This window comes from Clarias gariepinus, chromosome 18 (genome assembly GCF_024256425.1).
Source record: "Clarias gariepinus isolate MV-2021 ecotype Netherlands chromosome 18, CGAR_prim_01v2, whole genome shotgun sequence".
NCBI classification, from domain to species: domain Eukaryota; kingdom Metazoa; phylum Chordata; class Actinopteri; order Siluriformes; family Clariidae; genus Clarias; species Clarias gariepinus.
The window spans coordinates 6,271,527-6,298,307 of record NC_071117.1 but is presented as its reverse complement, the minus strand read 5'-3'; the positions used below and the strand labels follow the sequence as shown (position 1 = coordinate 6,298,307).

Genomic DNA, 26,781 nt, shown 5'->3' with positions numbered 1-26,781 from the left:
TTGAAATCTGCATCTACATTTTCTGTTGCATGTATAGAATTAGTTTCAGCTGAAACTCATGATCAATGGTGTTGGGGTACTTATGTAGTGATAATTAGTTTCAGCCAAATCATTAAAACTAACAATAGACTATGAGAGGTGGTTGGAAGGTGTTACTCTGAATATAAACAAACAAAATACAGCTTTTTTTTTTCTCAGAGGTAAACGGGAAAGTGAAGTTGTTCAGCTGTTTAGTGTCACTATGTCATAACCAGTGAAACAACGTGGACTCATCGCTGTGCTTGTTGTAACTGAAAAAACGCTTTTTCTTCCTTCTTTCCAAAGTCTTTCCTCTCCGTGACCGCTGAAATCCGACACGACACCACGTTAGGCTACGTCTTGACTCATTTGCATATCGACGGTCATTAGATGTTGACCGAGGGCTCAGGGGAGGTGTGTGTGTGCGCGCGCGCGCGCGCCTACTTCGTGTACTTTTATAAACATTCTAAATATAAACAAACAACATACAGCTTTTTTCTTTCTCAGAGGTAAACCGGAAAGTGAAGGTGTTCAGCTGTTTAGTGTCACTATGCAGATGTTACACTCAGTGTAGTTACTGAAATCTTTGATTTAGTTCTCATTCAGTGGCCACACATCACCTCCACATTTCACTCGCTTTTATTACATGAACATAAGCAGTGAAACATTCCGCAGGTTTATAATACACCGCGGCCAAGTGAACCGATTAGGCGCGTGGTCCGTTGCCTAGCAACACTGAACGAAACGAGGCATAATCGTGGTGTTTGCTTCGGTTATGACATAGCATAGTTTATTATCTGCTGTGGTAGATCTGATTTATTTACATTCAATAATGAGGCTTTATATCCTCAGGAGGGGCCATTACATATGTAATATGTAAAACAATATTGTTTTAGAGAATTTTACGGAGGCTACAGAACGAATTAATTTTCTCAAAACCTTATTAAATTAAGTAAAGCGAAATTCCCTAAATGTCCTTATAAAATATCGCTGATTATCAACGCCAGAACGAATGGCGAATTGTCGATATTTTACGGAAATATATATATATATATAATAAACTGCATATATGGAATGAAACCTGAGATAGTTACATATACGCACTGAATGACTCATAAATAGTATGCGCGATTCCTTGCGCCATCTGCTGAGAGAAATGAGAATCGCAGGTTGGAAAAGACAGGAAACGTCATGCCGCCGCGCAGCTGTCAGCGATTTCACGTAAATAAGAGCAAAATAGCTTTATACTGGGTTTTACTGGTGCGATTTAAAAAATTTAAGCATACAGGGTGATTAAGCTCACAGAACTAGGAAAAGTCATGAAAGGAGGGTCCTGGAAATTGATCGAGTGTGAAGTATTATTTTTTTTTTACCCCCTTGCGGTCAAATGACCGCTGCTCGGCGCTTCTAGTGTTAAACCCGCGTGCGGAGCGCCTCCGAGCCACTGGGGGCATTCGCCATGGACCTGAGGTCTCTTGCGCGCAGAGTGGCTCAGGGCCGCTCGGTAGGTGAACCTAGCCGGGGACAGGGACCGCGGGATTACCGCTGCAATGTTCTCAGGCCTGAGGACAACGTACCCCAGCAGCCGTTTAACTAGCTTCGGAGGGCGCCGAGGGGAAGCCGCCTTCCACAGCCTTCTTTGTTTCCCCAACTGCCGGTTTCAACCTCCGGTCAGGACGTGTAGGAAACCGCGCGGGGGTCTACGTTAACTGTGGCCTGGACAACGTTTCGCTACGGGCGCTCGTGGACACCAGCTCTACAGTTTCGTTGCTGCGCTGGGGAGTACTAGGACAAGGCGATCACGGTTGTAGTCAGACACAGACCGACACCGTGAAGTCCCTGTTACACGAAGCGCGACCTAAAACCGTGTTCTCGATCAGGCAAGGGCTATGGCAATTTCGGCGCATGCCATTCGGTCTGTGTAACGCTCCAGCTACGTTCGAATGGCTGATGGAGAAGGTGTTAGCCGATATTCCTCGCAACCGTTGTGTCGTTTACCTGGACGATTTACTGGTGCGCGGCAGGGAGTTTGAGGTCGCGATAGCTAACCTACGGGAAGTATTTTTGGCTATCCGGCGGGCGAATTTGCGACTCAACCCCAAAAAGTGTTAGCTGTTGCGGCGAGAGACCGGCTTCCTAGGACATGTAATTAGTGCTAGAGGCATTGCCACCGATCCAGCCAAAATTGTGGCGGTACAGAATTGGCCTAAACCGCTAAATGTGTCCCAGCTATGCACCTTCCTCGGGTTAGCTTCTTACTATCGCCGGTTCGTGAAGGATTTTGCCACGATCACCAAAGAAAATTAAAAAAAATCAGCCGTTTCCCTGGGACAGGGTGCACGTGTCTCGTATGTTTATCCTTGACACGGACGCAAGCGATGTAGGGCTGGGGGCTGTCCTGTCTCAGGTTTCCGAAGGTAAAGAGCATGCTATCGTCTACTTCAGCCGCGCATTGTCTGGACCGGAGAAAAATTACTGCGTCACGCGGCGCGAGCTGTTAGCGGTCGTCGTGACCCTTAAACATTTTAGGCCGTATTTATACAGGCAATCCTTCTCGCTGCGGACCGATCACGCTTCGCTGGTGTGGCTGCTTAGTTTTAAAGAGCCCGAGGGGCAGTTGGTGCGCTGGCTCGAGCGGTTGCAGGACTACGACTTTACCGTCCAGCACCGAGCGGGAAAACTGCATGCTAACGCCGACAGGTTTGGGTGTATTCCCCTGGAAGAAAAAGAGGGCTCTCACCTAAGCTTATGTCGCACTGGGTGGGCCCCTGCACGGTTGTTGCTCAGCTCTCCAACGTAGTCTACCGGGTGCGGTTGACGGGGCGGTCGCGATTGGTCGTGCTCCACCGGGATCGGCGGAAAAATATATTTTTCATTTATATATCAACTGCTTTAATCGCTTGATTTTGTTGATTTTGTATGTAGTTGCAAAACCACAAGTTTAAAATGTTAAATGTTTGCTTCTAGTGGTAACAAACTGTTTTTATGTTGTTGTTTTTTTTTTTTATTATTTGTTTTTGTTTTTTGTAAATGTGCCTGCACACTGTATATCTTACATGCAGTCGGTAGACACACAAGGGCTATGTGTACAATGCTAGTGTGTTACACACAAGTTACTAGTAAATACTAACAGAAAGTTAAAAGATGTAAAAAAATATGAGAATAAAGTTTATAGGTCACAAGTAATAATAATTTAAAAAGACATAAATGAATAATAAGTGCAATGCAGTAATTATAATTGCAACCTTGATGTGCAATTGTATTCATGACAAAATAGGTAAGCTAATAGTAATGTAAGCTTTTTATTATATATTAATCAAAATAATGTAAGCTAACTCAGTGTTTTATGGGGCTCTGGATAATGCCCTCTATTCACCTCTTTAATGTGTCATGTTTCAGGAGCTTTGGGGAATAAATGGAGTGTGACATACAGCCAGACAAATCTCTGTGCTTTAAAAGGATCTACAGTGTTTATGAACGGCTCGTACACACACCCAACACATCTTAATGTGACTAAGACATTTTGGTTAATTAACCCATTTGATGGTAAAGACACTGGTCTGTGCAATGAACCAGGTTACTCAGGCAGAGTGGAGTATTTAGGAGATGAAGAGAAACACTTCTCCCTCAGACTGAGTGACGTGAAGAAATCAGATCAAAATGAATACTACTTCAGAATCAGAACGAATGAAGAAAAATGGTTTGGTAAACCTGGAATCAGACTCATTGTTACAGGTATTTCTTTTTTTTATATATCACTCAGGTCTCTTTAGGTAAACTCTCTTCTGAGTAAAGTATGGTCTGTGTTTATAAGAGCTTAATGAAGATTTCTAAGACATTTTTGTTTTAATGAAACATCTAAAAAGTATGATTTACTAACATAGACACTAATTTGCCTTGGATCTTGAAATGTTCTTATTGGATCTTATATATATATATATATATATATTGTGGCGTGGGCGGCGCGGCGGCTGACGACCAGCATGCCTTGCGGGGATGTCGGTGTGTTCACCATGTGACATTGGTGTCAGAAGTGGGATGGAGAATAAGGGGTTCGAGCGCACAAAGGAGGACCTTCTAAAAATCCAAGCGGGCCGCCGAGTAGCGGAGTGACTACTCGCGCAGAAGAAGCGCTTACCTGGCGGAGCTAGCACGAGCACACCACGTCAACCAACGCGGAGCGGGAAGCAGAAAATCCCGGCGCTGGATCTCGGGGCGGAGGCTGGCGGTGCGCAAGAGCCGGAGCAAGATACAGCTCCGTGCGCTGTTAGCCGGCAAAGCGAACTGCCGCTGCGCGAGGCCGAGCGCGCTGAGCCCATATCGGCGGCACGGACTGTGTGCCGGACGGCGTCTTACTGCGGGCGCTCGTGGACACCGGCTCCACTGTTTCCCACGGGTTGTGGAACTGTGAACCGCTCATCGCCAGGCAGAAGGGGCGAATGGGCGTGGACACTCACAGCCAGCTCGGCTCTCCGATGTCATCTACCGGGTGCGGTTGGAGTTTTTCCCCACCGGGACCGTCTTGCGCCTCACCAGCCGCACGCCGGGGAACCATCGAACTCTGGAGGCCGGACCGCCTCAGGACTACATTCGCGTTCACCCCTCACCTGCCAAAGGACGCCGGCGTTCCCACTGCCAGCGCCGACCGCCTCCACGCCGCCAATACAAAGTTCGTCATGGTGACCAGGGACGGTCACAGCTCGGGTGGGGGCAGTGTGGCGTGGGCGGCGCGGCGGCTGACGACCAGCATGCCTTGCGGGGATGTCGGTGTGTTCACCATGTTGGGGAAAGGTGTTTTGGTCAGTGGCTTTGGCCCTGTTGTTTGTGTGAGGGGTGTGACGTGTGAAATGTGCTCCAGTTCAAGCTAGTGCTGAATTGGATGTAGGCTCCTGAGTGAAGGTGCTGCTCATGCCATACCTGCTGTGTGCTAAATAAAGTACTCCCAGCCATTGCACTGGGCAGCAAATAAGCTCGCTCGTCTCTCCAGCATTTCTTCAGGCGTAAAAACGCTACAATATATATATATATATATATATACAGTATATATATATATATATATTGGAGCGTTTACTGCTTAACACTGGAAGCGCCGCGCCAGTGTCACCGACTAATAACGCGGTTCAGCGGTCATTTGACCGCCTATTGTTTTGAATGGGAAGCTGTTGCTGACACACAATGATCGCTAGATGGCGCTTTCACCCAAAGCAAATAGTTTAGCTCCAAGATCAACTTGCACTTGGACAATGCGCCATTCATTCCCGCGTTAATAATCAGCGATATCTTTTTTTCATATTCAACTGAGAAAACCTACTACAGAGTCTCTAAGGGGACAAAAAAAGAGGGAAAAAACGGCAGAAAAAAACAAGTCATGTTTTGCATTATAACCCAAAGTTTTTGGCATGACTTTTTTCTGCCGTTTTTTCTCCTCCTTTGTCCATCTAGGGGCTTCGTACTATAACAAAAAGGAAAGCTCTACTTAATTTTATATCGTATGGAGGAAATTTATTAGTTTGTTCATTCTATTTGAAGGTCCTGAACGTCTCGGAGCAGCGATTTAGTTCTGAACTCGCTTCCGTGAAATTATCGCTAAAACAATATTAAAATATTAAATATTAACACTAGAAGCGCTGCGCCAGTGTCACCTACTAAAAACGCCGTTCGGCGGTCATTTGACCGCCTATTGTTTTGAATGGGAAGCTGCTGCTGACACACAATGATCGCTAGATGGCGCTTTCACCCAAAGCAAATAGTTTAGCTCCAAGATCAACTTGCACTTGGACAATGCGCCATTCATTCCCGCGTTGTAATAAGCGGTATCTTTTTTTCATATTCAACTGATAAAACCTACTACAGAGTCTCTAAGGGGACAAAGGAAGAGGGAAAAAACAAGTCATGTTTGGAATTATAACCCAAAGTTTTTGACTTTTTTCTGCCGTTTTTTCTCCTCCTTTGTCCATCTAGGGGCTATAACAAAAAGGAAAGCTCTACTTAATTTTATATCGTATGGAGAAAATGTTATTAGTTTGTTCATTCTATTTGAAGCTTCTGAACGTCTCGGAGCAGCGATTTAGTTCTGAACTCGCTTCCGTGAAATTATCGCTAAAACAATATTAAATTTGTATAAATCAGATCTACCACAGCAGATAATAAACTATGCTATGTCATAACCGAAGCAAACACAACGAATATGTCTCGTTTCGTTCAGTGTTGCTAGGCAACGGACCACGCGCCTAATCGGTTCACTTGGCCGCGGTGTATTATAAACCTGCGGGATGTTTTACTGCTTATGTTCATGTAATAAAAGCGAGTGAAATGTGGAGGTGATGTGTGGCCACTGAATGAGAACTAAACCAAAGATTTCAGTAACTACACTGAGTGTAACATCTGCATAGTGACACTAAACAGCTGAACACCTTCACTTTCCCGTTTACCTCTGAGAAAGAAAAAAGCTGTATGTTGTTTGTTTATATTTAGAATGTTTATAAAAGTACACGAAGTAGGCGCGCGCGCGCGCGCACACACACACACACACACCTCCCCTGAGCTCTCGGTCAACATCTAATGACCGTCGATATGCAAATGAGTCAAGACGTAGCCTAACGTGGTGTCGTGTCGGATTTCAGCGGTCACGGAGAGGAAAGACTTTGGACAGTTGCAGCGTTTTTTTCAGTTACAACAAGCACAGCGATGAGTCCACGTTGTTTCACTGGTTATGACATAGTGACACTAAACAGCTGAACAACTTCACTTTTCTGTTTACCTCTGAGAAAAAAAGCTGTATTTAGTTTGTTTATATTCAGAGTAACACCTTCCAACCACCTCTCATAGTCTATTGTTAGTTTTAATGATTTGGCTGAAACTAATTATCACTACATAAGTACCCCAACACCATTGATCATGAGTTTCAGCTGAAACTAATTCTATACATGCAACAGAAAATGTAGATGCAGATTCCAAATGTATAAAGATACATGCTATATATATATATATATATATATATATATATATATATATATATATTCCGCTTCAGCGTGTTTCTTAATCTTTCCCTATATATATATATATATATATATATACTTTTCAAATAAAATCGACCCTGAAGTTTAGTTTAGCACACAAAAACTGAAAAGTCCTTTCTGGTAAATCAACTGCATATGTAGTTTATTCACAACAATTCATTAATAAAATAAATATACATTGTACAGTACAAGGTAAACACGAGAAAGATTACAAAATAAAAACAAACAAACAGTGTCTTCTTTATAAACAGCTTCTACTGTGCGTCGAGATGCTGAAATCCCTTGCATGTTGCCCCTCAATTTTGTGCTTCCATTTCAAGTGGAGAGATATTTGACCGACAGCTTAGAACAAAAGAACTGTAGGTGTGATCACAACCCCCTCCGAACGACCGTGCCATCAATCACTGACCACCTCAGAAGTTCCCTCCAATGTATGCTGATGTTTTGCAAGTATTTTTGCAAAACTATGGCACTCTCTTGAGAGGTGGTTGGAATGTGTTATTCATTCATTTATTCTATACAAGGGCACTAACTACACAGACCAAACTGTTACCTTATTTTATTCTTATACTCATCGCTGTGCTTTTTGTAACTGAAAAACGCCGCAACTGCTTCAGGGGAGGTGTGTGTGTGTGTGTGTGAGCGCGCGCGCTGCAGCCTGTGAATGAATACACACAGCAGAGGGACAGAGACATGAGGGACATCTAATACCGTATTGTGTAGTGTCCCTTTTTCAGCGGATTTCTCTGCTACCGCGGATCAGTTTATCAACTTGTAATATATTAATTTTAGGAATATATTAACATGTGCAGACATTTAGTTGATGGGGCGCTGCCCCTCTTGCCCCTGAATAGAGCCAGCCTCGATTACACACACACACATATATATAGCATGCATCGAATACATATATATATATATATATATATATATATATATATATATATATATATATATATGTATATAGCATGTATCTTTATACATTTGAAATCTGCATCTACATTTTCTGTTGCATGTATAGAATTAGTTTCAGCTGAAACTCATGATCAATGGTGTTGGGGTACTTATGTAGTGATAATTAGTTTCAGCCAAATCATTAAAACTAACAATAGACTATGAGAGGTGGTTGGAAGGTGTTACTCTGAATATAAACAAACAAAATACAGCTTTTTTTTTTCTCAGAGGTAAACGGGAAAGTGAAGTTGTTCAGCTGTTTAGTGTCACTATGTCATAACCAGTGAAACAACGTGGACTCATCGCTGTGCTTGTTGTAACTGAAAAAACGCTTTTTCTTCCTTCTTTCCAAAGTCTTTCCTCTCCGTGACCGCTGAAATCCGACACGACACCACGTTAGGCTACGTCTTGACTCATTTGCATATCGACGGTCATTAGATGTTGACCGAGGGCTCAGGGGAGGTGTGTGTGTGCGCGCGCGCGCGCGCCTACTTCGTGTACTTTTATAAACATTCTAAATATAAACAAACAACATACAGCTTTTTTCTTTCTCAGAGGTAAACCGGAAAGTGAAGGTGTTCAGCTGTTTAGTGTCACTATGCAGATGTTACACTCAGTGTAGTTACTGAAATCTTTGATTTAGTTCTCATTCAGTGGCCACACATCACCTCCACATTTCACTCGCTTTTATTACATGAACATAAGCAGTGAAACATTCCGCAGGTTTATAATACACCGCGGCCAAGTGAACCGATTAGGCGCGTGGTCCGTTGCCTAGCAACACTGAACGAAACGAGGCATAATCGTGGTGTTTGCTTCGGTTATGACATAGCATAGTTTATTATCTGCTGTGGTAGATCTGATTTATTTACATTCAATAATGAGGCTTTATATCCTCAGGAGGGGCCATTACATATGTAATATGTAAAACAATATTGTTTTAGAGAATTTTACGGAGGCTACAGAACGAATTAATTTTCTCAAAACCTTATTAAATTAAGTAAAGCGAAATTCCCTAAATGTCCTTATAAAATATCGCTGATTATCAACGCCAGAACGAATGGCGAATTGTCGATATTTTACGGAAATATATATATATATATAATAAACTGCATATATGGAATGAAACCTGAGATAGTTACATATACGCACTGAATGACTCATAAATAGTATGCGCGATTCCTTGCGCCATCTGCTGAGAGAAATGAGAATCGCAGGTTGGAAAAGACAGGAAACGTCATGCCGCCGCGCAGCTGTCAGCGATTTCACGTAAATAAGAGCAAAATAGCTTTATACTGGGTTTTACTGGTGCGATTTAAAAAATTTAAGCATACAGGGTGATTAAGCTCACAGAACTAGGAAAAGTCATGAAAGGAGGGTCCTGGAAATTGATCGAGTGTGAAGTATTATTTTTTTTTTACCCCCTTGCGGTCAAATGACCGCTGCTCGGCGCTTCTAGTGTTAAACCCGCGTGCGGAGCGCCTCCGAGCCACTGGGGGCATTCGCCATGGACCTGAGGTCTCTTGCGCGCAGAGTGGCTCAGGGCCGCTCGGTAGGTGAACCTAGCCGGGGACAGGGACCGCGGGATTACCGCTGCAATGTTCTCAGGCCTGAGGACAACGTACCCCAGCAGCCGTTTAACTAGCTTCGGAGGGCGCCGAGGGGAAGCCGCCTTCCACAGCCTTCTTTGTTTCCCCAACTGCCGGTTTCAACCTCCGGTCAGGACGTGTAGGAAACCGCGCGGGGGTCTACGTTAACTGTGGCCTGGACAACGTTTCGCTACGGGCGCTCGTGGACACCAGCTCTACAGTTTCGTTGCTGCGCTGGGGAGTACTAGGACAAGGCGATCACGGTTGTAGTCAGACACAGACCGACACCGTGAAGTCCCTGTTACACGAAGCGCGACCTAAAACCGTGTTCTCGATCAGGCAAGGGCTATGGCAATTTCGGCGCATGCCATTCGGTCTGTGTAACGCTCCAGCTACGTTCGAATGGCTGATGGAGAAGGTGTTAGCCGATATTCCTCGCAACCGTTGTGTCGTTTACCTGGACGATTTACTGGTGCGCGGCAGGGAGTTTGAGGTCGCGATAGCTAACCTACGGGAAGTATTTTTGGCTATCCGGCGGGCGAATTTGCGACTCAACCCCAAAAAGTGTTAGCTGTTGCGGCGAGAGACCGGCTTCCTAGGACATGTAATTAGTGCTAGAGGCATTGCCACCGATCCAGCCAAAATTGTGGCGGTACAGAATTGGCCTAAACCGCTAAATGTGTCCCAGCTATGCACCTTCCTCGGGTTAGCTTCTTACTATCGCCGGTTCGTGAAGGATTTTGCCACGATCACCAAAGAAAATTAAAAAAAATCAGCCGTTTCCCTGGGACAGGGTGCACGTGTCTCGTATGTTTATCCTTGACACGGACGCAAGCGATGTAGGGCTGGGGGCTGTCCTGTCTCAGGTTTCCGAAGGTAAAGAGCATGCTATCGTCTACTTCAGCCGCGCATTGTCTGGACCGGAGAAAAATTACTGCGTCACGCGGCGCGAGCTGTTAGCGGTCGTCGTGACCCTTAAACATTTTAGGCCGTATTTATACAGGCAATCCTTCTCGCTGCGGACCGATCACGCTTCGCTGGTGTGGCTGCTTAGTTTTAAAGAGCCCGAGGGGCAGTTGGTGCGCTGGCTCGAGCGGTTGCAGGACTACGACTTTACCGTCCAGCACCGAGCGGGAAAACTGCATGCTAACGCCGACAGGTTTGGGTGTATTCCCCTGGAAGAAAAAGAGGGCTCTCACCTAAGCTTATGTCGCACTGGGTGGGCCCCTGCACGGTTGTTGCTCAGCTCTCCAACGTAGTCTACCGGGTGCGGTTGACGGGGCGGTCGCGATTGGTCGTGCTCCACCGGGATCGGCTCGCTCCCTACCAGCTCCACGCCAGCAAAACATTGAACTCTGTGGAGGCCGGTCCACCTCAGGAAGAGGGCTGTGCCCCTCCTTCCCCCACAAAAAGACTCCGGCGTTCACAACGCCAGCGCCGACCACTGTCACGCCTTCTAGACTGAGTTCGCCATGGTGACCGGGGACGGTCACAGCGCGGGTGGGGGCAATGTGGCGTGGGCGGGGTTTTGATTGGGAACCATCATGCTTTGTGGGAGGGGTTGTTATGTTGTCCCCCTGTTGGGAAAAGGTGTTTGGGTTAGTGGCTTTGGCCAGGTGTGGGTTAGTTAGAAGTGTGTCTTGTGGTTTGTGTGACTTGTTGATTGTGAATGTGCCGTTTGTGTCTCAAGCTAAATAAATTACTCCCAGCCATTAGCATTGGGTAGCAAGGAAGCTCACTCGCCTTCAATATCTATGGGAAAGATTAAGAAACACACTGAAGCGTAATCTGAACGAAACAATGTTGATAAGTTCAAGCTTAGATTAATATATAAACTGCTTCAAAGTCTTTCCTCTCCGTGACCGCTGAAATCTGACACAACACCACGTTAGGCTACGTCTTGACTCATTTGCATATCGACGGTGATTAGATGTTGACCGAGGGCTCAGGGGAGGAGTGTGTGTGTGTGTGTGTGCGCGCACGCCTATTTCGTGTACTTTTATAAACATTCTAAATATAAACAAACAAAATACAGCTTTTTTTTCTCAAAGGTAAACAGGAAAGTAAAGTTGTTCAGCTGTTTAGTGTGACTTTGCAGATGTTACGCTTAGTGTAGTTACCGAAAATCTTTGGTTTAGTTCTCATTCAGTGGCCACACATCACTTCCACATTTTCCTCGCTTTTATTACATGAACATAAGCAGTGAAACTAAGCAGGTTTATAATACACTGTGGCCAAGTGCACCGCGTTCCCGCCGATTAGGCGTGTGGTTCGTTGCCTAGCAACACTGAACGAAACGAGGCATAATTGTGGTGTTTGCTTCGGTTATGACATAGCATAGTTTATTATTTGCTGTGGTAAATCTGATTTATTCAAATTTAATAATGAGGCTTTATATCCTCAGGAGGGTCAATTACATATGTAATATGTAAAAGAATATTGTTTGAGAGATAATTTCACGGAAGCTTCTAACAGAATGAACAAACTAATGAATTTTCTCAAAATGTTATAAAATTAAGTACAGTACAGAGAAATCCCCTAAATGTCCTTATAAAATATCGCTGATTGTCAACGCCAGAATTAATGGCGAGTTGTCGATATATATATATATATATATATATATATATATATATATATATACACACACACATATATATATATATATATATATATATATATATATATAAACTGCATATATGGAATAAAGCCTGAGAGAGTTACATATACACGCTGAATGACGCATAGATAGTTGGCGCGATTCCTTGCGCCATCTGCTGAGAGAAATGAGAATTGCAGGTTGGAAAAGGCAGAAAACGGCATGACCGGCGCGCAGCTGTCAGCGATTTCATGTAAATAAGAGCAAAATAGCTTTATACTGGCTTATACTGTGCGATTTTGGAAATGTAAGCATACAGGGTAATTAAGCTCACAGAACTAGGAAAAGTCATGAAAGGAGGGCCCTGGAATTTGATCGAATGTGAAGTATTATTTCTTTTTTACCCCCTTGCGGTCAAATGACCACTGCTCGGCACTTCTAGTGTTAAGGGACGCAAGGCATGATGGTCGCCAGCTGCTGCCCCGCCTACGCCGCACTGCCCCCACCCGAGCTGTGACCGTCCCCAGTCACCATGACTCTCTCTCTCAATCTCTAAGGCGTGAAGGCGGTCGGCGCTGAAATTGTGAATGCCGGAGACTTTTTGCAGGGAACAAACATTGTCCTGAGGCGGTCCGGCCTCCGCAAAGTTCGAGGTTTAACCAGCATGCGGCTGGTAGGGAGCAAGACGGTCTCAGTGGAGCACAACCACTCGTGCCAGCCCCGTCAACTGCACATGATAGACGACATCGGAAAGCTGGGCAATTACCGTACAAGGGCCCATCCATTGGGAGATAAGCATGGGCGAGAGCCCTCTCTTCCTTCCGGGGTAATAAAACCCATACCTGCTCTCCAGTAGCAAAATCTCGCCCCCGACTGTGATTGTCATAAACACGGCGCTGCTTAACATTGGCATCTGCCAGGTTTTTACGTGCCAACTTGTGAACACGGAACAGTTTGTCTTTTAAAGAACATAATAATCCAAACCAGGCTTTGTGGGTAAATCCGGTTGGGGAGGTGGTCCGGACACAAGGTTCATGGGAGTTCGCAGCTTGCGGCCGAACATTAAGGCAGCTGGTGTCAGCTGTGATGACTCCTGCACTGCTGTGCGATATGCCCAGAGCACAAGAGGCAACACTTCTGCCAATCGCTGGTAAGCACGGAGCGCCGAATCAGCTGAAAACCTCATCCACCAGCACTCGAGCCATGGTGGAAGCACTTTGGTCAGGCACAGCAAAAGCCTTCAGCCATTTTGTAAAATAATTCATGATGACCAGCACATAACGGTTACCTCTAAAATTCTGGAAAAGGTAGTATCACAACAGCTATGTTTATATCTACATAGGAATAGCATACATGAATTGTATCAGTCAGGATTTAGGCCTCATCACAGCACAGAGACAGCACTCGTTAAAGTGGTAAATGACCTCCTAGTGGCCTCTGATCAGGGTTGTGTCACTATACTTGTGTTACTCGACCTCAGTGCAGCTTTTGACAATATTGATCATAATATTCTCCTTTACAGATTAGAAAATGTAGTAGGAATTAAGGGAACGGCCCTCTTATGGCTCAGATCCTATTTGACCGATCGTTATCAGTTTGTAGATTTAGATGGTGACCACTTCTCATGTTCTCAAGTTGAGTTTGGTGTTCCACAGGGTTCTGTTTTAGGCCCACTGCTTTTTTCCCTTTACATGCTTCCTCTAGGCAACATAATTCGTAAACATGGTATTAGTTTTCATTGTTATGCTGATGACACACAAGTATACGTTTCAGCAAAACCAGATGAGAAAAACCAGCTTACTAAAGTTGAGCAATGTGTGCAGGACATAAGAGATTGGATGCTAATTAATTTCCAGGAGCAGATCTGGGGGACTCATGGACGTAGAGTATTAGGTGAACTGGTATGTTTGGATGCTGTCTACCCCACTCTCATTGATCACTCAGGTTTGTTGACGGTGAGGTGATTGGTTGCCTTACATCTCTGGAAGCCCTCATGTTTGTGTTTCCTTCTGGCTCTCCCTTTTTAGTTATACTGTCATAGTTAGTCCTGCCGGAGTCTCTGCTTGCACTCTGCACTAAATATACATTCACTTTTTACATTGTTCGACTGTGACCATACCTAACTGTTATTTCTCCATCTCTTTGCTCTCTCCTTTTCTGCTCTCTCTCTCTCTCTCCCTCTCTCCTTTTTCCTCTACCTATCTCTCTGTCGAGCTATACATGTCGCTCCTGAGCTGCCAGTGATCCAGACCCCCTCTGCCCGCTGGACCTCTCTAACTCATCCTGGAGTCCTGCTTCTGGTTGGAGATCTTATCACATGGATGCCCCTGTGTGGTCTGCCTGGAATGCGTGTGGTGACTGGGGTTGGTTCCACTTTTCCATGAAGGTGGTCCTGTCCTCGACTGATGCAGACAGCTGTTCTCTGGGGACCTGTGACTTCAGTCGCTCAATAGTTCAGGACTGAAATTTTTCACAGTCTACCTGAGCCTCCAGGAACAAACTGGACTTTAATCTTACACATCTCCTCTTATATTGAACTTTCAGTCTCGCATATTATTATGCACATCAATCCCTGCTATCTGTTTTCACCCAGATGAGGATGGGTTCCTTGTTGAGTCTGGTTCCTCTCAAGGTTTCTTCCTATTACCATCTCAGGGAGTTTTTCCTTGCCACTGTCGCCGTCGTCCTAGGCTTGCTCATCAGGGTCAATCAGGGACAATCATATAATTTTGATTCATACACATTCACATTTCATACAAACTTAGTTCTTTTGATTGTGTAAAGCTGCTTTGTGATGATGTAAATCGTTAAAAGCGCTATACAAATAAAATTGAATTGAATTGAATTGAATTACCGCGATTGGAAACGGGAAACGGGCCGAGGATGTCCACGCCCATACACTCCATAGGTGCCCCCACCCAAAAGTCCTGCAGTGGTGCCCGCGAGCACTGGGTAGGGCCCTTTTTTTGCCGTGCAGAGGTCGCATCTGTGAACAAAGAGTTCGCTATCAGTATGGCAGCCCAGCCAGTAGAAGCGAGCGCGCAACCGCCACAGAGTCTTTGTTACCCCGAAGTGCCCCGAACCGAAATGTCCATGAACCAAACCCAGTACACATGTCCGCAATGCCCTTGGTACCAGCAGCTGCAAGCATTCGCTCGCGCCGCACGGCCATTCCTAGTGGCGGTAGAGTAACTAGCGACTGCGGTGTAATCCGGTCTCACTCCCGCTTTAACCCAACCCAGCACCTGATGCAGAACTGGATCCTTCTCCTGCTCGGCAATTAGCTGATCATGGTCCAGCTGTGGCACAGGCGAAACGACTACAGGTAATGGTCTAGATGACGCAGTAACTCGGCTGCACGCTGGCTCGGACGTCTGATTAACGATGGGGGGTCCGGAGGACTGCCCAGGGGGAATGTTCTAAACCGATGGTTTCAGGGAATGGCCTACGTCGGAACCGCACACGCGCTCTTCAACTCGCTTGCAGTACCAACAACGCGCTTTGCTGCACGGCCGTCGGGATAAAGTGTCGGCATTAGCGTGTAATTTTCCCGCTTGATGTTGAATAGTGAAGCTATAGTCCTGTAACCGCTCGAGCCAACACGCTAACTGCCCCTTGGTCTCTTTAAAACCGAGCAGCCAAACTAGCGAAGCGTGATCGGTCCGCAGCAAGAAGGGTTGCCCGTATAAGTACACCCGGAAATGTTTTAAAGCCGCGACGACCGCTAACAGCTCGCGCTGCGTGACGCAGTAATTCCCTTTGGGTGCAGACAATGCTCGGCTGAAGTAGGCGATAACGCGCTCTTTATTCTCCGGAACCTGAGACAATACAGCCCCCAGCTCTACATCGCTTGCGTCTGTGTCGAGGATGAACGTGCAAGATGCGTCAGGATAATCGAGAACGGGCGACGTGACCAAAGCTTCACGCAACTGAGCGAAAGCACGCGCATGCAAAATGTCCCAGGGAAATGGCAGTTTTTTTTTTCGTTAGCCCGTGCAACGGGTTTGCGATCGTGACGAAATCTTTCACGAACCGGCGGTAGTAAGAGGCTAACCCGACGAAGGTGCGTAGCTGTGACATATTTATCGGTCCGGGCCAATTCTTTACCGCAGCAATTTTGGCTGGATCGGTAGCAATCGCTTTAGCATTAATTACGTGACCCAGAAAAACAGTCTCTTGCCGCAACAGCTGGCACTTTTTAGGGTTAAGCCGAAAATTCGCCCACCGGATAGCCAGAAAAACTTCCCCTAGGTTAGCTAGCACGCCCTTAAACTCTTACGTAGGCTGAGCGTTACATAGGCTGAACGGCATGGGCCGAAATTGCCATAGCCCTTGCCCGATCGAAAAAACGCGGTTTTAGGTCGTGCTTCCGAGGCGAGCTCTACTAGCCAGTACCTGCTAAGCAGATCTAACGAGCTAAACCAAGCTGAGCCCGCAAGATTTTCCAGCACATCATCTATCCGCGGCAACAGAGAAGAGTCCTTTCGCGTTACCTCGTTTAACCGCCGGTAATCAACACAAAACCGCCAAGAATCGTCCTATTTACGCACAAGCACAACCGGTGAAAACCACGGTCCGGATGCTGGCTCAATGACGCCTGAGTCACCCATCTCACGCAGCATCTGTTCGACAATAATTCAATTCAATTTTATTTGTATAGCGCTTTTAGCAATTTTCATTGCCGCAAAGCAGCTTTACACAATCAAAAGAAGTTTGTATGAAATGTGAATTTGTATGAATCAAAATGGTCAGTTTGTCCCTGGTGAGCAAGCTGAGGGCGACAGTGGCAAGGAAAAACTCCCTGAGATGGTAATAGGGAAAAATCTTGAGTGGAACCAGAGTCAACAGGGAACCCATTCTTATTTGGGTGAAACAGAAAGCAGTAAATGATCTGCATTTATACAGTGTGTAGGGTGGGAGGCAGTTCAGCTATAATAGCTGATATTAATTGATGTTAATATGGAGTCCAGGTAGTTATTGAAGACCCAGGTAGACTTGTAGTAAGTCCCATTCCTGAACTATCGAACTGTCAAGTCCCCAGAGAAACAGTTGCCAACACGAGTCAAGGCCAGAACCATTTTCTAGGTAGAGAGAATCATCCCCAGACACCAGAGGCATCCCAGAGAGACACACGGGTGAGGAGATCCATGTGAAGAGATCTTCAGCCAGAAGCGGCGCACCAGGATGGGTCAGACAGGTCCGAAGGGCAGAGGGAGTCTGGATCACTGGCAGCTCGGGAACGACATGTGTAGCTCGACAGAGAGAAAGAAAGAGTGAAAGGAGGAGACAGGAGGAGAGAGGAAAGAGAAAGAGGGGGGGAAGAAAAGAAGAGGAGAGATGACAGTTAGGTATGGTCACAGTCACACAATGTATAATGTGAATGTATATTAACTGTAGAGTGCAAGCAGAGACTCCGGCAGGACTAACTATGACAGCATAACTAAAAGGGAGAGCCAGAAGGAAACACAAACATGAGGGCTTCCTGAGATGGTAAAGCAAACAATCACCTTACTGTCAGCAAACCTGAGTGATCAATGAGAGGGAGGAAGACATCATCTAAACATACCAGTTCACCATAATACTCTACGTCCATGAGTCCCCCAGATCTTGTCCTTTACCTATGGCAAATCAATTTATAAAAATGCTTGGCTTAATAAATAGGTTTTTAGCCTGGACTTAAACACTGAGACTGTGTCTGAGTCCCGAACACTATTTGAAAGACTATTCCATAATTTTGGGGCTTTGTAAGAAACTGCTCTGTAGCCGAACAGGAGCTGCGTTTCCCGTATCGATCGTGTGCTGCACCAGGTTAGTATGGGTGCACTCACGCTCATCTACCATAAAAATATCTGCAAATTTGTGAAGGAATGACTTTAAGGTGTCGGTCTGTGTTTGATTTAACCCTACGCTGCTACGCTGCAGAAGCTCGCCAAGTATACGTGTTCGGTCTGCTACCGGATGTTTACCTGGTGCGACTACCAGAAGTTCCGCCCCCCGGGTGTGTGCAACTAACATGTCCGGCTGTGGTTTGGGTATTAGCAATCTGGCTTACCCGAAGTTCCAGAAATGATGTGAACATTGAAGGCTGGATCAGGCAGTCGGCAAACGCGCTTGCTTTGCTTCAGAAATCCACAGCACAACAGCGAAACAGTGGAACCAGTGTCCACGAGCGCCCATAGTAAGACGTCGTCCAGAACGCAGTCCACATAGACCTCGCGTGATTTCCTACACGCTCTGAACGGAAGTTAAATCCACCAGTTGAATCCACAGACCCTGAGGTCTTCTAGTGCCCAGAGCGCATCGGCCTCCAGCGAGAGTGCTACCCTGACGGCTGTTTCCACGTTGGACCAGCCTGCGAAGTCGGCAGCTAGCTCCACTTGAGCGAAAAAGGCGTAAGGTTCGACAGCGCCGTTGTAGGAGGGAAGGCGCAGCTGCAGCTCCTACAACTATGAGGCCAATTTAGTGTTGGAGGTTTCATGGCTAAATTTGACGAGCCTGGTGGCCAATCTTCATTGATTGCACATTCCACCAGTAAAAGCAAAGTGTGAAGGTTTAATTAGCAGGGTAATAGCACAGTTTTGCATAAAATATTGCAATGCACACAACATTATGGGTGACAGAGTTCAAAAGAGGACTAATTGTTGGTACGTGCCCTCCTGGCAGATGTGTGACATATATATCACTCCGTAGGCTCCCTAGGTAGGCGGCACCACTTTTGCAGGTACTTGAAGGAACGGGACCGCCTAGTCGGGCTGGCTGGCGATAATTAATGTTGATAGGATCTCTGGCTTAGAAGGCGCGGAGTTTAGTCCAGGGTCCGGAAAGTACGTAATGCAGTGGATCTCAACCGGAAAAGCCGCCTAGTTGACGGACGTTACCCAGCTGGACACTGCCTCAGACCTGCACATGCACCTATTCACTTTATTCCTTACCTTTTTTTCCATCCTCCCTCCTTTAACCCTTTCCTTCCCTATTTCTTCTAAATAAAATAATCCTTTTCCTCATTAAGACCTCGCCTTGTGTCCGTGCTTCATGGTGCCGCCCGTGCACATAGGGTCGAAGCTAGGTAGGCGGCCTTCCCTTCTGAAGGGCTGCTAAAGCACCGCGGGAATGGACTTCAACTGGTGATTTGTCCCCACTAGTGATTCCTGGGCTTTTCTCTACCCTATAAAATACTGTGTAGTGTAGCTCGGTGTCTGTTGGGCTGTTTGTGTAGATCTGGCGAACTGCAATGCTAAGTCGCGTGGCAGACACTAAGAACACATATCAAAGAGTGTCCATCATAAGTCTCCAAGAGGAGATTTATGCGCCACCTGGGTCAGAGACATCCGAGCTTCAAAGGAGGGACGTAGGAGCTGCAAGTGGGACTTCTTATGGCTTTCTTTCAACAATGGCTTTATTCTTGCCACTTTCCCATGAGGCTCAGATTTGTGAGTGCATGACTAATAGTTGACAGATTCTCCCATCTGAGCTGTGGATCTCTGCAGCTCCTCAATAGTTGCCATGGACGTGACTGCTTCTCTGATTAATTATTTCCTTGCCCATGCCATACTTTTTTTTTTATTTTTGGATGATGGATTGAACAATGCTCCATGAAATGTTCAAAGCTTGGGGTATTTTTGTTTTATTTACATTTACATTTAGGCATTTGGCAGACGCTCTTATCCAGAGCGACTTACAAAAAGTGCTTTAAAGTTTACATCATTGGATACATACTTACACTGGGTTAACTAGGTTAATAACTAAGTGCCATTAGTCCAACACAACCGGGAAGAGGGTTTTTTTTTTTGTGGGGGGGCGGGGGGGTTAGTTCAAGTACTGGAGAAACATATGCGTCTTGAGTCGTCGTTTAAAAATAGTTAAAGTCTCAGCTGTACGGACATCTAGAAGAAGTTAATTCCACCACCTAGGTGCCAGAACAGAAAAGAGCCTGGATGAATGCCGCCCTCGATCCCTGAGAGATGGTGGAATGAGGCGAGCAGTGCTGGAGGATCGGAGGGGATGTGGTGCAGTGCGTGGTGTGATTAGAGCAGATAGGTAAGTGGGTGCTGGGCCATTTTTAGCTTTGTAGGCAAGCATCAGCGTTTTGAATTTAATGCGGGCAGCTACAGGAAGCCAGTGCAGGGAGCGGAGGAGTGGTGTGGGAGAACTTGGGAAGGTTAAAAACGAGACATGCTGCTGCATTCTGGATCAGTTGCAGAGGATAATTCGTAGACAGAGGCAGGCCTGCCAGGAGTGAGTTGCAGTAGTCGAGTCTTGAAATAACAAGGGACTGAACAAGCACCTGAGTAGCCTGTGAAGAAAGAAATGGGCAAATTCTTCTGATATTGTAAAGAAGAAATCTACAAGAGCGAATAAGGTTAGCGATGTGTGGGGAAAATGACAGATAAGCTAACCCTACTTTAACTTTAACTTCTCCACAACTTTATTCTGTCTGGTGTGTTCCTTTGGCTCTATGATTCTGCTTGTTCACTGTTCTCCAACAAACCCCTGAGGGCTTTACAGATAAGCTGTGTTTATACAAAGATTAAATAACACATAGGTATACTATACACTGGTATAATTACACACAGGCATATTTACTAATTAGGTGACTTCTGAAGGCAGTTGGTTCCACTTAATAGTTAGGATTATCAGAATGAAGTGGAATGAATACAAATGCACAACACTTTTTTTTTAATTAAAAAATGGAAAACCATTTATTATTTTCCATTCACTTGACAATTATGTATATTTATATTATTTAGTAAAGCAGATTTAATGTGTCTCTCTGCGTTTAAGATCTTCAGGTGATCGCTCCTGCAGAAGTGAAAGAGGGACAATCAGCTGTTCTGACCTGTGAAACCACTTGCAGTCTGACTGATCCAACATTCATCTGGTACAAAAACAGCCATGATTTAATCACAAACACCATCAAGAGCAATGAAGTCCACCTGCAGTCGGTCAGCAGTGAGGATGCAGGCAGTTATAGCTGTGCTGTAAGAGGATATGAACATCTCCCCTCTCCTACTCAAATCCTCAGGATCAGATGTGAGCCTTATTCACCTTTACTATATATATTGAAACTAAATAAATCATAAATCACTTAATATTCAGTAAAAGTAAAGAAATAAAAATAAAATTGATGAGCATAAGCTTCTTTCCTTACTCCAACCATGGAATGCTCTAGATCCTCCAAAGAATGTCTCAGTGTCCATCATTCCTTCTGATGAAATAGTAGAGGGCAGTTCAGTGACACTGACCTGCAGCAGTGATGCTAACCCACCTGTGGAGATCTACACCTGGTATAAGGGGAACATGTTGATAGGAAAAGGAAAGACCTACACCATCTTCAAGATCAGCACTGGAGACGGCACAGAGTACAAGTGCAAGTGTAGTAATGAAGTCGGGCTTCAGGAGTCCAGCAGTGTAACTCTGAAGCTTCTGTGTAAGTTAACCTTCCTCTTGTGTTAGGGTCAGCACCGACCCGTTTTACTTTTTAAATGCATAAAACTACTTCCTAATTTTGTTTATTGCACCAAGGCTTTTTGACTTTGTCAGGAATCTGTATTTAATAAAATAAAAAAAAACAATTGTACTAAATTATAAAATGCTCTGGTGAAAATTATTACCTTTGTGTTGGTAGGGTCAGTTTTGACCTAGTTATAATTTAAGGTTATAAAACAATAGTTAGGGTCAAAACTAAAATCATAAACACACCTTGAGGGGCTTCTCTCTTTGCCTGTTTGTCTCCTTACCTAAACAAACAAACAAACAAACAAAGACAGACATGTTCAGACATGTAAGGCTTGCGTAAGACAAATTTTGTTTAGTGTTGGTGACTGGCAGAGTCACATCTCCTGTTTGCAGCAGTCAAAAATGAGAAGAAGATTTACAGTAAGCCAAGCTGTGGATCATATCTTTTCTGAAAATGAGGCAGAGGACTGTCGTGGCAAATTTTGTTGTAAACTATGCCAATTTTCCAAACACAAACCCAACAACTACTTGAGTATTAAAAGAGCAAAAAAGTTTATTGCAACCAAAAGTAAATGGACAGCACTGGACTGGCCAGCCAGAAGACAACGGACACCCCACGAAAATTCAGCGAGCTCCCCACAAAAATTCTGCAAGATCCCCTTACTTCCCCAATTTTACATGGTTTATATACCCTTACTTAGCAATTACATCATTGTTTGCTTCTCCTTAAGTCAAGAAACTACTTAATATTCATGAGATGTGAGCTAATTTTGCTCAGGTCAGATTGATATGGCACCTCTCCATTACGTAATTTTCCCCTCTCATCTCATATTTATTCATGTCTAGGTCGGCCTAAAAGATCTTGTTTGAATTTTTTCCTTTTTTGAAAAAAGTTTGGTTTGTTCCTGTTTTCTTATCCAGACTATTGACCACTGTCAATAGTCTGGGTATGTACCTTTTTCTAAGATACAAAATAAAAGAACATATTCCTATTTTTCTATTTTCCTATTGCTATTCTTATTCAATAACTTTTCTTAAAGTTATTAAAATAATTTATTGGTTAATTTTTAGTTTTATTATATTTCATTTATTTATTTATTTTATGATCTATTATGATTATAATAAATAATTATTGGACTTAAAAATTAGGTTCTAATTACTGTACACCCTGGCTAAGTACAGTTAGGGTCAATTTTATAAATTTTGTCAAAGCTTGATTGCATTAAATTATATTTTTTTAAATATTGGTATTATTGCATAATTATTCTTTTTCCTTATTTAAAAGACTGATGATTAATATTTTAATGAATGAAATAATCCTATTCTTTTTAAATCATAATTTGATTCATAACCTATATGATTTTAAACATTGATGTTTGATAATATACATTATGGATTAGTAATTAATTAATTAATTAATATTCAAAAAGTTACAACCTTCATTGAGAAATTTTGGTTATGTAGTATAATATAAAGTGTAGTAAGGGATAGTAATGGATTCGATTATTAACTATTGCTTCCTTTGTTTTTTAGCTTTAAAACAAGAAGTCTGGCCATCTGTACTCTGTGTCCAGAAAAAAAACAGAACTTAAAGTTATTTCTTTTAACTTTTCCTAAGTATCTCTGTTAATCTTATTTTGGCAAATAACTTTTTGCACTTTTCCATTACGTTTTGCCTGCTTTTAAGTTCCTTATTTCTTGCTCTCTGTGTGTACGGTTTGTTTTTAGGTCACACTTCGCATACTTTTCTGCTAAATTATCGTTGGTTATGACTTAACAGCTATAAAACAAAATAAAAAGGAGGAAGACATTGCATGGCAGGGCAGCTTCTGCAAATGTCATCAAAATGACCCCTGGAATCACAAGGTTTGCTGTGACGAGAGTAAGTGACATCAAGACATGTTTTGATCTGCGTATGCCATTGTCACTAAAGAAAGTCATGATTGCTATGACAAACCTTAAAGGAAAAAAGGTTCATTGTGACATGTGGAATGACATTGATGAGGAATACCTGGATACTTATATTGGTGTTCTTCTTCCTGCTGGTGTTTACAAATCCATCAATAAGGCCACTGATAGTCTCTGGGATGCGTCAACAGCCAGAAATATTTTTCGGGCAACAATGTCACTTCAGTCATTTTGAATGATATCAAGAGTCCTTAGATTTGACAACAGAGAAACTAAAGAAAAATCTGACAAGCTTGCTCCCATCAGGGATGTCTGGGAAAGCTGGGTGCAGCTCCTTCTACTGATGTTCAACCCAGGGCCAAAGGTAACAGTAGATGAACGTTTTGTCCCTTTCCATGGAAAATGCCCTTTATGGCAGTATATGTCTAGTAAGCCATGGAAATACGACATAAAAAATTTGGGCAGCCTGTGAAGGACAGGGCTCCACTTTTTTCAAAACTTTCTTTTACAGTCACCACCACGGTTGTTTCATATTGTCCAAAAAAAACCCCACCAGAGTGTGATACTTATGTCCACTTTTCACAAAGACACAGCTGTGTCATCAGCAAGCGACAAAAAGTCCATAATTATCTTGGAGTATAATAAAAACAAAGGTGAAGTGGACAACCTGGACAAGCTGACTGCCACCTACACTTGCCAGAGAATGACCAGGAGATGGCCAATGGTTGTGTTTTATAACATTCTAGATGTGTCTGCATACAATGCATTTGTGTTGTGGACCCACATAGGGTGGAAGTCAACCAGAAAAAACAAGCGGAGAATGTTTCTTGAGAAATTAGGAAGTTCCCTTGTCAAGGCACACATTGAGCGAAGGGAACAGTGCCCCGGGACCCAGCCGCTGTAGCTTTCGTCAGACAGCTGCAGAGCTCACGTAGCACTCCTTCCACACCATCAGCAACACAAAGATCATCAGTGCCAGCATCCTCTTCAGCCAGAACTGCCTTAACATCAACCTACACAGCCACAACCAACCAGCCACGTGTCACTTTGTGCCACACATGCATCCAAATGCACATGAATGTTCTTGCGCACAAAGACATTTATTGGAACTAGTGCCTCATTTCTATTGGTTTGATTTGCTTGATTGTTCATTGTTTGTATATATATATATATATATATATATATATATATATATATATATATATATATATATATATATATATATATATAAGATTTATTTAAGAGATGTGTTCGTATACCTCTCAGTAATAGTCAGGTAACATAACAACCTTTTATTTATTTAAATAATTCTTTTGAGGTTCTTTAATATTTTTTTTAAAAATTGAAAACAAGAGGCATGCTGTTAAAGTAAAAGCTCATGAGGTCACAGCAAAATTATTAAAAACATTCTTTTAATAGACAAGGAAGCGTAACAAAGTATCCAAAAGGTAAAAAAGAAAATTGGATGATAAATAATTGTTTTGAGGGTAAAATGGTTGATTAAAAACACAGGTCAAAACCAACCCGTTAACATAAGAGATAGTAACAGAAAGCTAACATAAGAGGAAGGTTAAAGCTGAAGACCTTCTTACAGCCAATAACAGATAAAGGTACTATATATTTAATTTAAAGTGTTATCTTTTCGCTCATTTTAGATCCTCCAAAGAATGTGTCAGTGTCCATTGTCCACATTGAGATGGTGGAAAGCAGTTCAGTGACTCTGACCTGCAGCAGTGATGCTAACCCACCTGTGGAGATCTACACTTGGTTTAAGGTGAATGAACCCTCAGCTGTAGGATCTGGACAGAGTTACAGAGCTCTACAGAGTGGACAGTACTACTACGAGGCTCAGAATAAACACAGCTCTGAGAGATCAGCTGCAGTGTCTGTCACTTTAAACAGTAAGAGCAATAATTATTCATTTCTGTTTTGATCACGGGTGCATTATACTATCTACTAACTATCTAATAGATAGTTTTAGGTTAACTTAAAAATGTAAATCTGTCATATCTGAGATAGTCAGCTAATTAGACCTCTTAGTTAGCTAGATGGTTCCGGTAAAGTGTGTTGATAATTTATGTTGTGTTGTTAATTTATGTTGGAATGATGAACATTGTTTATATATATACATTTTTATGTACGTATCTGTGTGTGTGTGTGTGTGTGTGTGTGTGTGTGTGTGGTATCAGGTGTTTCTGTGATTGTGTATGTATCTGTTGGAGTTGGACTCTTTGGGCTTGCAGCTCTTCTCTCTGCGCTCTTCTGGCTGAGGTGAGAATATATTGTGCTGATATTTGTGCATCACTAATTCCTCTGAAGATGCTTACAGTGGATAAATATTTGACTTTGTGTGAGCAGATTGAAGAAACAGAAGAAAAAGGCAGATGAAGATGATTATCATGTGAGTTATTACAGAAATGCACATTAAGTGACTAGTTGATCATAATGAGATTAATGGTAGCTCAGGCTTAAGACGTTGAATCACTGATCAGAACCTCATTGGTTTAAATCTCAGTAGGACCGAGCTGCCACTGACCCTTAATCATCAAATTCTTAGATGAGCAATGAGCTAAATGTTAGTCACTGACTAAAATCATCTGCCAAATGTCAATTTTTACTGTCAAGATCCTCAGCAGAACTTCGTCACAATCTGCCAACACTTTCTGCAGACACTGGGACAATTTCTAAGGACAACATACATGCATTAAAAACATACTTTCAGTAATTTATCTTCATTTCCTTTCTCAGAAGCTGAGCCCTTAGCTCAAAAATGTTATTCATCAAATCCCCTTAAGAAATAATAATAATAAAAAAAAAAACTAATGAACAACAGTCAATTCTGAGTGTGTTAATTAACGTTGCTTTGCTTTAGGAACTTCTAATCATTTTCTCATCAGTAATATTAGTAAAAGTAGGTGTGTGTGGGGGTGTGGGGGGTGTTTTGATAATATTAATAAATGTTGGTAAAATGTTCTGCTTTAACACAAATTTCTGATGGTATTGTGGGTGTTTTTTTCTTTTAGACTTTGAGGAACACAATGAATTAAATGAGTGCTGAAACAACTGATGAATATAAAGAGCTCCTCACTGAAATGGAGAAACTGAATCGCTTCTTTACACCAGCAACGTCGGCTACTTACAGACATTTTAATCAGCTTTAAACATTTTATAACATTGTGTGTTAATATATATATATATATATATATATATATATATATATATATATATTTTTTTTTTTTTTTTT

At 43.4% G+C, this 26,781-nt stretch overlaps 1 protein-coding gene across 1 annotated transcript; it reads left to right on the top strand.

Annotated features, from left to right (window-relative positions):
• Window positions 1-1,477: 1,477 nt before the first annotated feature.
• On the top strand, window positions 1,478-26,722 carry LOC128507004 (B-cell receptor CD22-like). Its single transcript, XM_053477620.1, has 8 exons — window positions 1,478-1,526; window positions 3,418-3,753; window positions 20,955-21,203; window positions 21,343-21,600; window positions 25,193-25,438; window positions 25,727-25,808; window positions 25,896-25,938; window positions 26,561-26,722. Exons 1-8 carry the CDS (start codon window positions 1,478-1,480, stop codon window positions 26,582-26,584), a joined length of 1,287 nt encoding a protein of 428 aa, XP_053333595.1. The 3' UTR covers window positions 26,585-26,722.
• The last annotated feature ends 59 nt before the right edge of the window (window positions 26,723-26,781 follow it).